The sequence below is a fragment of the Anabrus simplex genome, chromosome 4 (genome assembly GCF_040414725.1).
Source record: "Anabrus simplex isolate iqAnaSimp1 chromosome 4, ASM4041472v1, whole genome shotgun sequence".
NCBI classification, from domain to species: domain Eukaryota; kingdom Metazoa; phylum Arthropoda; class Insecta; order Orthoptera; family Tettigoniidae; genus Anabrus; species Anabrus simplex.
Window position 1 is genome coordinate 247942933 of NC_090268.1, and position 18529 is coordinate 247961461.

At 37.5% G+C, this 18529-nt stretch overlaps 1 protein-coding gene across 2 annotated transcripts in view; it reads right to left on the reverse strand.

The window, feature by feature from the left end:
- The window catches only part of gpp (grappa), a 552218-nt gene that overhangs the window by 125625 nt on the left and 408064 nt on the right, over nt 1–18529 (reverse strand). For both annotated transcript variants that reach the window (XR_010859839.2, XM_067145498.2), the window contains exons 7-8: nt 16030–16297; nt 5373–5479 (exon numbers count right to left, since the gene is read on the reverse strand). Coding sequence is in view for 1 of the 2 variants with exons in the window: in XM_067145498.2 (XP_067001599.2) it covers nt 5373–5479; nt 16030–16297 (375 nt within the window). In the remaining variant the exon portion in view is untranslated. The remainder of the gene's footprint in view (nt 1–5372; nt 5480–16029; nt 16298–18529) is intronic.

Sequence of the window (18529 nt, forward strand, 5' to 3'; positions counted from 1 at the left end):
GAAAAATCTATCTGATTGGAGGCAAATTTTTCCTCCAAGCCAGAGGAGAAAACCCCTCTTCACTGCTAATTTGGAATAAAATGTATGTAGAATTTAATAAAAGTGAAGAGGAAGACGCTTTTCTTAAAACACGACTCTTTTCAAGGTTGAATTTTGAATTATTTAGTGAATTGTAGTGCTATATTTTGGAATAGGCCTAAATTGTAATTCTAGACCAGGTCATACTACTATTACTATGTGAACCTCTGCCAAATGTGCACACTGCTCATTCAAAACAGTGCGTCAGAGTACGGATCGAATAACTGGAATACTATGATGTACCAGTGTGTTACGTAACAGCAGTATCAGACAATGTATGAACCAGAGGAATGGCATACTAAAGAAAAAGTTTTGTAACTCCCCAGCTATTTCCTGCCAATATTCAATCAGTCTGTTATAATCGGTACGCAACAGTAATCCCATCTATCGGGCACCATAAGAGGCAAAGAACATCACAACAAACAATGGTCAATGTTATGTTATTTTATTGTTGATCAATGTTATGCGCTTTCGATATTGTAGGCCTTCAAATTTAGTTTTCTTCCGACTCTGAAATACCACTCTTATCATAGTCGGTACGGTAAAACTGAATAAAAGATAAATGACCGGAAATTGTATTTTCCATAACTTTTGTTATGTAGTACTTTTCTACAGGAACAATAACATAGGTATTTAAAAATTAAATTTTAGATGCTTTCCCCTAAACTACCATTTCAACCAGGGTCAGTAAAATTGTTTAAAGCTTAGACTATAGTTTCTTCTTCCCTGACTCTATATAACGATTTTCATTAAATTCTGTTCACCCATTTTCTCGTGGCTCAGCGTTGATGTGGACTTAGCAAGGAAAATCAAAATTCATGAATATCTGCGTTATCATAGCCGGTACGTAAAAAAATCTATACGACATAAATGTTCGGAAATTTAAATCTATGTAACTTTAGTTATGTAGTATTTATCAATAGGACTACTAATAATATAAATACTTGAGAATTGAATTTTAGACCTTCCCCTAAACTACCATTTCACCCAGCGTGAATAAAATTATTTATAGCCTAGATTGTAGTGGCCTCATCCCCCAAATTTACATACTGATTTTCATTAAATTCTCTTCAGTCGGTTTCTCGTGATGCGTGTACATACATATAGACAGAAATTACGGAAAAGTAAAAAGTGCATTTCCGTGTTACTGTGGACATGATCGATACAGAAATAACACTTTTTTCAAATTCTGAGCAATGTACAGACAAAACTCTTATTTTATATATAGAGATTAGTGACTGACAACTAAAAGCCTCTATGCTAAAAATTAAACTTTTGTAATATTCCAACCCCATGGAAGAAAAAAAAAATCAGTGATTTCCTTAAGACTACTGTTATGTAAAGTAATTGCAATTTCACTGATTACTTGTTGACCAAGTAGTTTTTAACTGTAACTGAGTAAAATACCTCTCAACTAACTGTAATCAAGCCCAATTACTTATTTCTTGTACTCTTCCCATCACTGGAAAAAACAATGAAAGCTGGGGGGAAACTTGCAACAGAGAGGGTGACTTTTGCTACTTGCAGCAATGCTAATGGTAGTCATAACCAGCAAATCAAAAACACCGGTGGGCATTCAAGGAAATTTTGTCTTCTCTGTCAGTGTTATTTTTGCAGTCAAAAATTGGACTGGATTTATGGTTCTTTGAGCAGATTGTGCCAGCAGTTGAACAACATTTGAAGGCAGAACAACTCCTTGTACATGCCCTTGGCTATCCCATCCATAACTGGAACTAAAAAAGAGGAGAACTAAAAGCTGTAATTCTTCCACTCAGCATCACTTATCTCATCCAACTCATGGATCAAGGGGTAATTGAATGGCCATTGCAGAGTTACTGCTGAAAAAATGTGCATTCATTTTAGAGAAGATAGAAAAAGGCAGCACCTGTTTTGAGGCAATGAGATATTTTAATACAAAAGATGCTATGTATACAACTGATGAGGCTTGAGAAAAAAAGCAAAGCATCAACACTGGAAAAATCGATGTGTTAACTTTCACCAGCAATGGCAGTTTAAAATTATCAAAATTATGATTAAAATTAAGACACACAAGCAGTCTTCCAAATCGTGAAGGTTGAAAACAAGCTGACATTCTTAATGTTTCGCAGAGAACTTTGATCAAAATCTTCAGAAGAAATTCTTGTCTGTTTACGAGGAATACTTCTCTAAGACTTCTCTTGACATGGCAAAAGCCCAAAAGCTAATTATCACAGGCCATGAAAGCATCGATATAAACTTGAAAGCTGATGTTCAAACAGATGATGCTGACGAGAGGCTGTCTGAAACTGATGTTGACTGCACAACAGACGAACTGGATGATGATAAGATCATTGCAGCTGTTATCCAGAGTGCAGACGATACTGAAAAAGAAGATAATGATAACTACGAATCTCCCGGTTGAGTATCTCATGCAGACTCCAAGCAGGCTCGTGATTAAGCTCTTCTGTGCATTGAACAGAATTCTTGTTCCACGCCTACGAAAGTTTCGTGGATAAGGAAATGGAAGGCTACATAACAGCTAATGTTTTACTGCCATCCGCCAAATGAGCATTACTGACTTTTTTTGTCATTCCGAAATGTTTAATATATGCCTATTAATGATTGTATTGTATGTATTTGTAGAATAATACAGTAAATATTATTGCTCTTCTGGTAATCCGACCTTACTTGAGTTTCGACTATGCCTTCAGTCCCGAATGTGAATGATTAACGAGGTGTCCAGTATCTGCGAGCAATTAGCATGAAACATATTTATCAATAAAGAGCCTAAAAATCTGGGCCTGGGAATCGAATAGGCAAGATGGGCAACATCCAAACTCTAAAGAAAAATGGCTAATATGTACTAGTGCATTAAATATTTAAATATTCACATATTCATATATATTCAAATAAATATTGGTGAAGTATTGAAACGATTTTTATAATAATTCTCAGTATTATTACAATCAATTTCCCTGAATAAAAACATGTTTATCAACTGACCATTACTATTCAGAATGGCAGCAAACACAGTTACTAATCGCAATGAAACGCCAACTCTCAAAATAAAGAATATGATGTTATTGGTTTTATGTCCCATTAGTGCTAGAACTTTGTACTGCCAGACCAAAAGGGGCTGGCGATCTGAGCCCAAGTTGACAGGTTCGATGCTGGCTCAATCTGATGGAATTTGAAAGTGCTTGAACAAGTCAACTCCACATCGTACATATATTGGCACGTAAAACAACTTCCACGGGACAAAATACGGGCACCACAGCATTTCCGAAAACCATAAAAGTAGTTAGTGGGTTATAAAACCAATAACATTATTACTACCGTAAACCGGGGTTACTTTGTGACAGGTGCGCGCCAAATAATAATTTCATATTTCGCGGGATATGCATTGATGGTCTGACAATGAACACTATATGTTTTCACTCCTCAATAATGCTGCTACCTGTGTGTACAATGATAATGTCCTAAGTGTTGGATTGTTGGCAACAGAGATCCTTTTGTTGTATTGTACTGAGCACGTGATTTTGCGAACAGCGGGAAACTTTTGTCGGCGACAGAAAACGTTAATGAGGTACACACATCAAAGTAAGTGGAAATCTTAATTTCATGTTTCCTGATAAAAATGCATGATTCGATGACACTTTGAGCTTTCTTTCAGTTATTTATGTTAAAATAAAATAAAGAGGAGAAGTTTAAGGGGTAACTTTGTGACAACAATGACTCTGCCACAAAGTAACCCCAGTGTTCTAAAATTGCCTTTAGTAATGTGGATATTCCACTATACTGAAGCAAGAATGTCCATCTCTTGTTCAGATCTAATTGAGAAATAGTTAAAAATGGTCTGAATAATCTACGTTCTTGATGCAGGAAATGTAGTATTTGCCCTCTAAGCCAGGAAGAAGTGCTGAAGCACATGTATAACAGGGCAATGGATGTAGAAGGTGATGCTGTGAAACAAGCTGTAAGTAAGATTCATTGAGCACTTGAATCTCAAAGGGGGTAAGGTAATAAATAATGGGTGAAGAAAGGGGAGATGTATAGAAGTGCCACCTGGAAGAGGTATTATGACAGCTTCAGATTTTGACACTGTAGATGAGATTCCTAGCTGTAGTGGCACCGACGGGAACTGTCCCTCAAAGAATATTAACGACACCCGAAACGAGAATTCAAGTAAAAATGACAATGATGACATCTGTACTGAGTCAAAAGACAACTCGTTGCATGAAGAAGAATTTAATTCTGACTCTGAAGAACTTCCTATTCGTGAAAATCGTATCTTGGAATCCGATGATAAGATTGTTGGGACACACATAACTGTACTGTCCAAGAATCATAACAAAAGTATACAAACAAGGTGCAGTTGTCAGTGCTATGGATAGCACCGTGAAGTGGGTGGATATCAAAGTGCAGTTGTCAGTGCTATGGATAGCACCATGAAGCGGGCGCATATCAAGGATGAAATATAGTATGCAGATGACAAAATATGGTGTAAAATTAGTCCAACCGTACAAAGGAGAAAACTTGAAATCTATGACATTCCAGAACTCACAAAACAAAGCAAAAAGTAAACAGTTTGTAAACTATTCACTCTTTAATGATGCAGATATTTCAAGTGGTTATATCTCAGGTTTAAAAAAATATACAGTGTGTTGTATTATCATTGTTATGAAAGAAATTCTCCTTTTATATTTAGACAGAGTCTTAAGTAATGACTTAATGGGGGTAACTTTGTGACATCTGCACCAAACATGGAAATACAATGGTAAAAAGATTGTGCACAAAGTTCTTGAAATATTAAGTGATTAAATGTAAATACACATATAAAAATTATTTCAAAACATGAATAAAGGATGGAAGAATACGACAATATAGAAAAACCTTAATACATAATGATATTATTCTTATTATCCTGAAGAAATCGCCAAAACTGTCACAAAGTAACCCCAGTTTACGGTATTAATTTTATCCTGGAGAATTTCTTTCACATGCTGATAATGACGTATACAACCAGACTAAGACAGGATGAAACCTGCTAACCTCAGCTTACAAGACCAACCCTTCTGCTATCTAATACTGCAACTGTGTCTGTCTCTCAAACGGCAGTCCAGGACACCCCAATAACTAGGGTCATCTATGTCACACCAAGCTTAGGAAATTCTTAGTGTAGCTTCTCACTATTGACCTAAACTAAATAAACCAGTATAATTAATATGCTATCAAAATATCTGATTACTTTTTCTCTTAAAATAATAACCACCATCAACACAAATAGCACTAAAAATGAAATTAAGATACAATACCTTCGCTCGATCTATGACGTGCAAATAATAAGATACTGGCTTATTAGTCCACGAAACTGAACCTCGTAATGGAGTCATCTCTGATACATGCATGATTGTTCCAATATCTGCAGAAAATGAAAAATAGAAAGCATTATCACAATACAGATTAACAAAAACACACACAATAAGTTAGTGGCACTTAAATATCAAAATCATCAAGAAAAAAAAAAAAATCAGTCTCAACAAGGCAGTTGACCCAATAATGAGACCACAGGGCATATTGAACATTTAAATAAAAAGTAGAAATCAAAAAAACAAACACGTACATTTTAAGAAAATACCCACTGGTTAGTGAGTGCACCTAGGTTTCGAAAGGGGCATTAGTTATGTCTCTCTTTTCAAAGTTTCTTTTCTATAATTTTGTATGACGAATTACTCATCAACTGACTAAAAGCAAGACAGAATTTTGAAAGGACCATCCTTAAAATAATTTTGCATAGTTTTACAATATTATGCACTGGAAAAATGCTTGAATGACACCTATCTCATAAATGTATCAATCATCCTCGCTCCTGATGTACATGTAATTAGTACTAATGAATGCACCACACTACCATACGTTATTATTAGAAAATTCACACAGCACTGTTAACCACAATGGCCTATTTCTAAACAATGAAACAAAAACAGTAACTAAAATATTAACTGTACTGCGAGGTACACCCACCCCATTCATTCAAATGAAGCACCCTGAGGTATGCCATCTGCTATATGAAGGTCGCAACAACTAGCACAAGAAGTTTGGACTTTTCTCCACAGATGTCTCTACCAAAAAACAACATATGTTACGTCATCTAGTGTAAAGGACTATTAAGATTGTAAAGTAATTTGTTATTTTAAGGTTTACTAAACTGAATAGTTTATTCCTTGTTTCTGGTATGTTAAAGTTTACAACACTTCTATCTCCGTCCGCCAACTTCAGATATTGACCAACAGAAAATTTTGTTTTGTTTATTTTTTAGCCAATAGGATCCAACTTGTATCTTTTCGATTATCCTATAAAATTTGAAGGTGTGTCGGGCTTTAGCCCAGAGCTCTCTAGAACCTTCCTCTCGGGTATAAAAGCTGGCACTTTTTCGAGCCACCTTGTCTTATTGATCGTCCAGTCTACTGAGTGTGTGTTAATAGAGGAGGCGGGGGTATTTCACCCATCATCGAGTATTCCTGCTGATTAAGGTAATGGCAGCCATTTAATGACTATGTAATAGCCTCTGAAAGCTAGCTCAAGGGAGAGGTTTCCAATCTTTAATAATGTAACCTTAAATTTCCAATCTTCAATAATGTAAATTTCATTTTCTAATGTAAATTTCAAAACTAGCCTCAAACCTTAGCTGAAATTAGGGAATAGAGAGTGTGACAACCTCTCGAGTTCCCCATCAACTTGACTTTGGGGTGACTATGACTTTGAAACAGTTTTCTGTCTGTGGCTTTCGTAACTTAAATTTTCTCCAACTTGTCACCTCAGTAGTATAGACTTAGCCTCTGTAACTTCAGGCCTGAAGCCCAAATAGGATTTTAATCCTTTTTGTGCAAATTTTAAGGAGTGTAAGTGTTTGCCTCTGCGTCATTTTGATTTTTGGGCCAGTAACTTTTAGGTCCACGCACTCTGTAAGGATGTGTACCATGGTTAGATGACCACCGCAAGTACGCACCGAGGGCGTTCACCCTTCAGTAGGTAGGAGTGCGTTACTATGCCATGCCCAATCCGAAGACGACATAATACCGCTGCTTCTCTCAGAGAAGCCCGAAGCGAAGTCTTCCATACCTTCGCAGTTCCTTTTATCACTCTCAGCTTATTTGGGAGAGGGGAGAGGGGTGGCCGGTCATTCCATCTCCCAATGGAACATAACCGGATGTGTCTGCTGAGAGTGAATGTCACTGGCTCGAACCCTGTAAGGCAATGAGGGCAAGGTAACAGCCTCCTTGGCAGCCTTATCAGCTAACTCATTTTCCTCTACACACATGTGGCTTGGGAGCCACATAAATGTAATTCTGGTGCCGGCATCCGAATACCCGGTCAGTAGGTCCTGGATGCGCTGCACCAAAGGGTGCTGAGGGAAACGTATGTATAGACTGTAGTGTGTTCAAGGAGTTGGTACACAGCAGAAATTGCTGGCGCTCAGCAGACAGTATGTACCGGAGAAGATTCACAGATGGCGTAAGAGCTCTGCTGTGTACACACTGCAGATTTTCGGCACAGGAAAAAAGAAACCTGTTATTGTCAACAATGAACATATAGCCTACTCCCGCTTTTGCCCTCGAACCATCCGTGAAACCAACAACCGAATCAGGGTATCCGCCAACAATGGTCAGGAAGAATCTCCGATAAATGGAGGGGTCCGTGTTTTCCTTCGGGCCAGTGTGCAAATCTAGAATGATTTCAGGTCGTTGTATCTCCTTGGTCGCCGGACAAGACATGGAACTGAAGGTACATCAAATAATCTAGACTGCTATCCGAATGTATTCCAACCAGCTGCGTTGCTCGAGGGTAAGCAGCGTACAGCCGACGGTTTCCATTGTGGAATACGCAAGGATAGCTTCAGTGAAGCAACATCTGTTGCAAATTTGCAGCAAAGGACAGAAGCATTTGCAGGCACTGCAGTATCACGACTGTGTGTCGCGACACGCCCCTTTCATGTATCAGTGCCGAGCGAACGGACTCGAGCGAGTCTCGAACCCGAGACTAAGGATATTGAGTACTGAACAAGAGTTTTTATGGTCATGTAACAGTGGCAAAGAGTTATAGTGTTTCAAATATTGAATTATAATTTTAGTACGTGAAAGAATAAGACTTCATACAAGTTTTACTTGAAGCAAATTGGTGCAACAAAAAGTGAGTTCATGTGTAACATTGTGCAATGGTAAGCTACACGGCGTCAGTGTATATCAGGGAACGCAAAAGAAGTTCTGTAGGTGTTTCTAGAAGCAAATCAAAGCAAATATCGCATAGATTGTTGAAGCGGCAACAAGCAAAATTGTTCGAGTGAATTCTATGACACACCCCTTTAGTTAGTGGGTGGAACTCGTGAACGAATCAGACTTAAAAACATCTTATTCTACCGGAGTAGAGAGGGTTAAGCTTCGAGAAACGTCGAACGTATGATATAGGGAATGATACTTCGGCAGATCAGGAGATTCTGACCGACTGCTGTGCTAACAACATGCATGTGGCTGTACGTCACAAAGGGACACTGACTGACTACTGTAATAGCTGCTTGTGTTTATGGCTGAGTGCCAAGAGGGAAACTGTCTAGCTTCAGAACAAATAATGTGTGCGTGGCTGTGAGTCAGAACAGTGCAGAACTTGTAGGTTATGTACGTAGCAGTGAGCCGCAGATCTAGTTAAATGTGGCTTAGCAAACAGTCTAGAAACTGTGTTGAATTACACGATGCAGTGAGGGAAACACTGTGTACAGCATAATTAGACTTGAGCTGCAACAACATGAACATCGAACTGTTTTGACAGGTGGGCGAGTGTTTTAGTGAGCCTATACTATTAGTAAACATAACCATGTAGTCAGAACTGTTGGGAGGAAGACTACTCTGGTCAACGATGGGAGTTTGAAGGTGTTGTATTCGAATCCCGGAGCTACATATTCGCGTGAACTAAACATCGCATCATTCAGCGCAACTATGGTATCGTGAGCACAGAGAAGAATTCAAGAGAGATGACGTTGAAGACTGAAGAAATCTTCAATCAAAAGCTAAGTAACTACCAAGTTTGTATGGTACAAACTTACTGTATTATAGATTGCAATTGAACAGGATAGTCAGAGACTATCTAACCAAGAGCTAAAAGTGTATCTCTACAAAGAGTTTCATATTTCTTAATTGTATATGTGTATATATGTAATGTGTGTCTTTCTATTCAATACAGGTGAAGGGAAGAGTGTGAGTGTGTAAAGGTAATCTTATTATTTCAAGATTAAGCTCCCAAAAACTCGAACCCACAGTCCCCAGCCTGCCGAATCCTTAGGATCACGACAGCAGGTGTAAAGGCAGCACACCAGATTCAGCAAGCAGGCTAGCAACGGGGCTTGTAGGAATAGGTCCCGTTGCCAACCTAACTCCGCTATACAGTTTGGCTAGGGAACTTTGCCTTGCTGGTCCATATGCTGCACTGCTGTAGTCTAATCTTGATAAAATATGTGGCCTATAAAATCGTAGGAGCACCGTGCGATCTGCCCCCCAACTTGATGCACGTGTGATAAAATGATATAACTTGAAAACAATATTCTCTCACCATGGGTAAATAACGCAAGCATCGAGCTTGAATTATTATTATTTTACAATTATTATTATTATTATTATTATTATTATTATTATTATTATTATTATTATTATTATTATGTACATCCACTTATTAGTATCATTATTAGTTTACGATCACATTATTTGTGAGGTTATGTCATGAAACATTTGTTGTATATAGATATTTATGTGCGTGCATATGAAAAGCGACCACATGTCTGGTATTGAGATAAAGGTACTGTTCTGTTCCATAATATGTAACTAATATCATATACTTGAATTGAATGCCTCCAAAATAAATTAAGGCCTTAAATTAGCATGTAGTGTTACAACATAAAATTTCATAACATTTCAGTAGCTGTTTAAAAATTTGGTTACTTTGTGACACAAATAACTACTGAACTATTTGGAAGTTACGCTGGCGTTTACATTTTCATGTTCACCGGTATTCTGACCACAGAATTTTTTTAAAACAAAAATTACCGACATATTATTATTTACGGTCTAATTTTTTCGTGGAGATCTATCTATCGATGCTAAGTCTCTGAGGTTTTATGACTTGCAGAAGGTCACTGAAGACAACTAATTGCAATACTACTTCACTTTACAAAAATTATGACATACCTTAATGATCGTTAATCACAGCCAGCATAAGACGGGGATATCAGTTATTCACGCTGTAGCCTGCGTTTTGGGTGTATTATATGCTCTTTCACCGCTTGGTCCCGATGTCTTACCTCTCCACAGTAACTGCAGGTGGGTCGAGACCTTTTCTTTGGGGAGAATTTTCTTGGAGTTGGTGGTTTTCTCTTCTAAGCCTTACTTGTTTCTTTAGGCGCTACACTTTTTGAAGAAGATGATGGTGTAATTATTGGCAGAGGAGGAGAAACAGAAGTCGGTTCCGTAAGATTTTCACTTGAGGTGGTTGGTGGCATCGTTGTTGGAGCAGGGAAAGATGTTACAGCAGGACATAGTACATCTTTCTTATCTCCTGATACAAAGGGTCTAATTTTTTCATGGAGATACATCTGTCGATCGATGCTAAGTCCTTGAGGTTTGATGACTTGCAGAAGGTCACTGAAGGTAGACGGTGGATCTTCTGGAAGGATGGTGTAGGGTACTTCATCAGAAACTATCGATTTCTTTGTGAACACTACACCAAGGTGCTCCTTCATACACACAAAGTGATGTATTTCGGCTATTTGTGAAATGTTTTTCATTCCAGCATGGAACTTGTTTTGAAAGTCATAAGTAGGAATTGCTACACTTCCGGATTCTATGCCAACAACGTCAGGAATAATAGAGCTAGAAACCTGACAATTTTTACGGGAGACATTAATTACATCTATCTTCCTTCATGACTTTTTTCTCATTCTTATAATCATCGTCACAATATTATTATAGTCGGTACGGTAAAACTAAATAAGACATAAATAATCAGAAATTGTACCCTCTATAACTTTTGTTATGTAGTACTTTTTGATATGACCAAATAGATAGGTAATTAAAAATTAAATTTTTGCACTTTCCCCTTAACTCCCATTTCGAACAGGGTGAATAAAATTATTTATTCCCCTTATTCCCCGACTTTACATACCGATTTTCATTAAATTCTGTTCAACCATTTTCTCATAATGGAATTATATGGACTTAGCAACAAAAATCCAAATGCATGAATATCTCTGTTATCATAGCCAGTACGGTAAAAAAAAGTATAAGACATAAATGCCAAGAAATTTAATAATCTCCTTTTCCTTTTCCTACCGCTTTCCTCACACCTGTGGGGTCGTGGGTGCGAACTGTGTTGCACATGTGGATTTGGCCTTGTTTTACGGCTGGATGCCCTTTCTGATGACAACCCTATGTGGAGGGATGTAATCACTATTGTGTGTTCCTGCAGTGGTTGGTAGTGTAGTGAGTTGTGTGAATATGAATAGGAAAGTGTTGGGACAAACACAAACACCCAGTTCCTGGGCCAGATGAATTAATCAGATGCGATTAAAATCCCCGACCCAGCCGGGAATCGAACCCAGGACCCTCTGAACCGAAGACCTCAATGCTGACCATTCGGTCAACGAGTCGGACACGATAGGAAATTTAATAATATACAACTTTAATCATGTAGTATTTCTCGATAGGGCCAATAATAACATAAATATGTGAGAATTAAAATTTTGGCCTTCCTCTAAACTAGCATTTCGGTCAGCGTGAAATAATTATTTATGGCCTAGATTGTAGCGACTTATTCCCCAACTTTATATACTGATTTTCATTAAGTTCTCTTCAGCTGTTTTCTCGTGATGCGCGTACATACTACATACATACATACCGACAGACATTACGGAAAATTAAAACGTGCATTTCTCCTTGTTACTGTGGTCACAACCGGTACAGAAATATCATTCTTTTTAAATTCTGAGCAATATAAAATTAGTTAGATTTGTCTCCAAATGGCTTCTAAAATCTCTAGGAACGTCACTAGTCGTTATCATTGAAATTATGTCACTAAATTACTAAAAAAGGCTCCATATCAAGCTACTAGTCTCTAGAATCGAGACTAGATTGATGTGAACGAACACGAACATAGCACGCGAGAATGAGAGATTGACAATTGATATACACGTTGCGATATACAGGTTTCAATAAACATCGCACATTCACGCACATTTCTCACAATAAACATAGATATTCCGTTTAAAAACGGCCAATGACCGAAGGACTTCCGGCCACTGGCAAAAAAAGCTGAAATGGTGGGATTTAAAAACAAATGTTTGAAGTTCACCAAAAAATAAGGTAAAAACGGGAAAAATAATAGAATAATTGGGAGGCGGGAAAACTGCCGAAAATCGAGTCTCCCACCTAAATTGGAAAAGTTGGCAAGTATGCATATTTAAGTACACCATCAGCCCACTGAACATCAATTCTTCCTTTTGACAGGTCTGTTTCTTCGAGCTGCAAGTTACAGAACTGGAAGTGCAGAACATCAGTTTCTTTATCTAAATGTTCCGTTTCACTAGTCACAATGTTCGGAAACTTGTTAATGAAAAATCTAAGGCTAGAAAAAAAATGATGCCTTACTTATAGCAGAAATAATTGCAACTTCCGCATTAATTAAAACTTAATCTTTGAACGGAAATTTGTGTACCATGTAGTCACATGATGAAGGGAAACACTTTCTAACAGACTTAAAGAATATGCACTTTTCCTCAGACTTCAAAGTGTTCACCAAAACAAACGCAGAGTTCCGTATCATCAGATCACAGTCATTCTTTTGATTTGCTGGAGTATGATAATCTACATCAAGGAGAGAGGATGAGCTTTTAATAACATGTGGTTTTACAAACCCTGTCATCACATTCTTCAATAGTTCCTCCAAAACTGACTTCAGTAAGTGGATGTGCGGCATACTTGACTGAAGAGCTACGTTTCGATTCTCAAAGATATCATAAAACTTGAGAGAAAAAGGCAAAAAGATTTTTGATGAAACGAACTTGAACAGTTGTTCTTCACGTGACAAAGCATGCCTCTTAGTGTCATCAGTAGTTTCAGTTTATGGGGTGAAATGAGTGGGGTGAAATATTATGACAATGCTTCACCTTTTCAGACAAACAAGACACATCTGCACTTAAGACTGTGTTTAGGAATTTTGTAAGTCTTCAAAGTTCCTATCTGAGAATCCTTACTCACAATTTCACTCCTGAATAAAGTAACCCAAGGGTCCCACTGCAGCAAAATCCTATCTGAACACCTTCTTAGTGATAACCATCGAGTAGGCACATACTTCAGAATTTTCCTGATCTCTGTGTTGGGTTAAGTCAGAAATTCTCTGAACATTTCTTTCCTCTTTGCAATCCTTTCCAGATAACAAAATATATCAATTATACTTTCATCTGCATTTACTGGCAAGCATGCCACAACCTTCTTTGCAGCAAGATTAATTAGGTGACAAGAGCCGCCTGCAATAATTATGTTACTATTTTCCCGCTTCAAACATCCTGCCACATCATTCTTTAATCCTACCATTTCTGGAGCATTATCAGCACCAACAGCTAGGCAGTTTCTTAATGGAATGCAGAATTCTTGAAAACTTGACAGCAAAAGATTGGCAATGTTAGCTCCAGTAGCATCCCCTTCTAAATTAGGCACAGAGAGAAGACAACTCTGAATTTCACTGAGTTCAGGCCTGAAAAATGTTACAACAATACAATATATTTTCAAGCCACTTTTATTGCTATCATCAGCAGCAACAGAAAATGCATTCACCTGCAAATGTGATACAATTTTCGCCCATTCTTCCATGCACATTTCTGTAATGATACCCGCTGTTTTCGTTCTAGCACACCCATATCGTTTAGCGATTTGCGAATCAGGAGACATTTTGCGAAACAAAGGCCCTGCGTGGTCAGCACAATTTACAGGCGGTTATGTTCTACGATAAATGAAGTAAATAAAGCCACAGCATTCGTCACAGGATTTACATCTTGGTTTTTACATGAAAAGTTCAGTTTCTGGTTTCTTCTACACACTGGACACTCGTTATGTTTTTCATTTGCACATGTTTGAGTATATCACACTTCCTTGCATGCGCACCTGAAAAATCACACCTACATATCGCCCCCCTCTAGCAAACTAACGAATCTGCAAATTGTCAAAAAATTACGAAAGCTGAAAGAAGTTATGATCACTCATGTCTGAACAATTTTTAGATTTTTGGTTTTATATGTTAGCCATACGGAACGAGCTGCCAATGTGAGACTTTGTGAGAGGGCAGGCGTTATATAAAACATAAAATATGGAAGAGAACTTCAGAACTACAGATTCCCTAGTTTGTCACTTTTGCTAGTTTGCCATAGTGGGGACAATATAGTACAGAATATGAACAATAGTCCCTTCCTGGATTCACTGAAACACAGAAACTCTTCCCCATAAACGCTTTTAAACACTGCATCATATTTCTTTTATGACATTTTGGCCAAAACAAATATTAAGACATACAGTACAACCAAGAAGCACTACTACGTGATACAACACGAGCACTTATGCGGGTCCTGCTCCGGGTAGAAGTCTATTGCGTGCTACTTTTGAGGTTAGGTTACTCACTTGCGACTCCCACTTCCTATTCTTAAGCTATCTGAGTATTTGACTGTATTATAGTACTGGGAGGACCGCAAAGCCCGAACAATCCCTTCAAAGAGACCTGAACGACGGACTGACTAAAGTGATCCTATGTGGTCATAAAAGAAGAAGAAGAAGAAGAAGACCAAAGAGGAGCACATGGCTGGCCACCGTGCCCTGTACTGCCATCCAGTTGTGATTATTAGAACTACTATCGACCAGCCATTCTCAGCCATATATTGATAGAACGAGGAAACGCGTGGGAGTTTAAAATAATACAAAAATTAGTGAAACTGCTCTGAAATCGGGGGATCACTTGAATCGGGAGAGTGATTGTTGGTCCGAATGCAAAATTATTGACAAACACTATGGTGGCACTGACTATCTTCTCCCTGTGTTCATCATTCAAGAAGTCACCTTTTATAAGACGATAGTCGCTGTACTTCTTGCCATACCACCGCATCCACTTACGAAAATGAAAATTCATTGCCTGTTAAAAAGGAAAATCAATAGAAAACTTTCACAAATATATTAACTAACAATAACTGATAAATGGCAGGCCCACTCAAGAAAGGCAAATGAAACGGCTGAGTACGTTGCCATACCAACCACATGGCACTACAGCATTTGAAAGTCATCTGGCTGAGAAGCAGTCATCTCGGCAGACCAAAGTCTTAATCAGCTGTTGTGCCACATAAATTTTTTGGATTGATACAAAACAAAGTGTTATCACAGAGAGATCTTAAACACTCATACAATTTAAGTGATTACTGTACTTCCTTTAGTAATAAATGATGAAATATTTTGATGTAAGGAATTTAAAATTATCTTCTTTCGCCCTGAAGTTATGTAACATGCCAAGTCCTAGTACTGCCATTCTTTCAGAAGTTTAAACTGATGCTCTTCTTGTCACAGCTCTTAATTTAGGGTTTTACATAAAGATGCTTACTTTTGTGTTCTATCCTTTTTAGTAGTACATACATAGTGACTACTAAACTAATAGTAGTAAAACAAGTACACTTTGCTGAGCAATGATAAAATATTTTACCTAGTGTAGTGATGCAATGACTGCATGTTATATTTTATATAAAAAAACAATAATTTCTTTGATACCATAATACCATCCTATATTTATAAATATATCCATTCTTTCGTATTTCAATGTTTGAGTGTATTTCTTAATCCATAATACCAATAAAATTGTATTAAAATTCTAACTTTACTGGTCTACACATGATATAAGACTTACCACTTAAATTTCGATCAGTGATGCGGAAGTTGAGAGGACAAAATGACTTTGATGACACAATGCGAGCACCATCCTTCAAATCTGCAAACCGCTCCTTCAGCATGTGGTCAACAGTTGGTCCGAATGCAAAATTATTGACAAACACTATGGTGGCACTGACTATCTTCTCCCTGTGTTCATCATTCAAGAAGTCACCTTTTATAAGACGATAGTCGCTGTACTTCTTGCCATACCACCGCATCCACTTACGAAAATGAAAATTCATTGCCTGTTAAAAAGGAAAATCAATAGAAAACTTTCACAAAAAATGAAAACTACAGCATCAGGGAAAATTGGAATAGTCAGGAATCAAAATAATGGTATATCAAACCAATGTTCTACAATGGTTTGTTTGACATTTTCTAAAGGGAAGATGTTAATTTTAAATTAAAATAAGCCTAGACCCATTTCTGTTCAAATACAGTATTTGTTGTTCACTAAGTCTTTTGATATGGGCTAGAACAAATTTTGCACGTTCAATGGCTCGCCTCAGCATTATTTTTCGCTTTGACAATATGAGAGCAACTGAGGTAGCTTGCCAATGAGATGAATTGTGACACTCTGGATGTCATTTAAATACCAATTCAGCTGCATAAGCAGGGTGAGAAGTGGTGATGATAATGTCCAAACTGACCGAAATTAAATTAATTAACGAGAAACAAAATAATCTATACCTAAAACTTGAAATTTAACACATAAAAATAACTCTCAAAATACAGAATAGTCCTTACAATATCAATGCCACATTAAGGAAATCTCCAAAACTTTGCTTCACACATAATTAACAGGTAATAAAATAACTAAAAGTAAACAATCAATAAAGTGCCCAGGCAGCGCCGGGTAATATAGCTAGTATATACACACACGAGATATTGTAATAGGAGATAAATCATGCATGAGAAGTGATATAATGGATGCAGAACTGGAGTGTTTATTGCAGACACATGTTCGGAATGACAGGAGGGGGAGTAAACGATACGATATCTATTAGGTTCAACCTTTTCAATACTAATTAGGTACATGTTTTTGTTAGAAATACCTTTTATTCAACTTTGGGACTGGTTTTTGACATATATAATGTCATCATCAGCCATAAAAAGATCACAATATATAAGCAAAGATACAAGACTATTCACACCATGTATCATAACAGAAGAGTAACGGCTTAATAATTAAATCTGGCGCAGTGGCACATTGAAGTAAATATAAAGTCCATCATTATTCAAGGAATAAAAGAGGGTTCTTCGATATGTAGGCTATTTACTTTCAAATATGTTCTCGACACTCTGGTTGACGCATATCACGTGCGAGTGTTTTTAAATGACTCTTTACTTTGGAAACCTATCAGAGCCTTCTATTGAACAGATGCACAAAGCCCACAAATCGAAGAACCCTCCTTTATTCCTTGAATAATGATGGACTTTATATTTAATTCAATGTGCCACTGCGCCAAATTTAATTATTAAGCCGTTACTCTTCTGTTATGATACAAGGTGTAAATAGTCAGTTACAGATTGTATCTTTGCTTATATATTGTGATCTTTTTATGGCTGATGATGACATTATATATGTCGAAACCGGTCCCAAAGTTGAATAAAAGGTATTTCTAAGATAAACACGTACCTAATTAGTATTGAAAAGGTTGAACCTAATAGATATCTTATCGTTGATCTCAGTTCAATACGGAAACATTAATGAAGTTCATATCTTTAAATGAGGAGGGGGAGTATTCATACTGGTGAAAGAAGAATTTGTAAGCTACGAAAAAGTGAAGGATGAGAAACATTAAATTCAATGTGTAAGACTTATCTGTAAAGATAATAGGCAACTTAATCCAGAATTATTTGGAAACATAATAGGCTGTGTGGGGAACAACACAGAAAGAAACAATACTGTATCGGGTGATCTGAACTTACCAAATGTTAACTGGGAATGGAATGCTAACGATAGAAAGCATGACCAATAAATGGTGAACAAGGTAATATGGCATGGACAGCAGAATCAGAAAGTGATGCAACTAATTTTTTTTTTTTTGCTAGGGGCTTTACGTCGCGCCGACACAGGTAGGTCTTATGGCGACGATGGGATAGGAAAGGCCTAGGAGTTGGAAGGAAGCGGCCGTGGCCTTAATTAAGGTACAGCCCCAGCATTTGCCTCGTGTGAAAATGGGAAACCACGGAAAACCATTTTCAGGGCTGCCGATAGTGGGATTCGAACCTACTATCTCCCGGATGCAAGCTCACAGCCGCGCGCCTCTACGCGCACGGCCAACTCGCCCGGTATGCAACTAATTAAAGGAGAAAATATACTAGATGTGGTGCTGATATAACACCAGATGATCACTATACAGAAAATGAACTGATAGATGGTGTAAGTGTTTTAGAAACTGACTTTGGCGTAGTAAAAAATACATATGATAGAAAGGAATGTTGTAAAAGTAGGACTACTGATAAGACAGGCA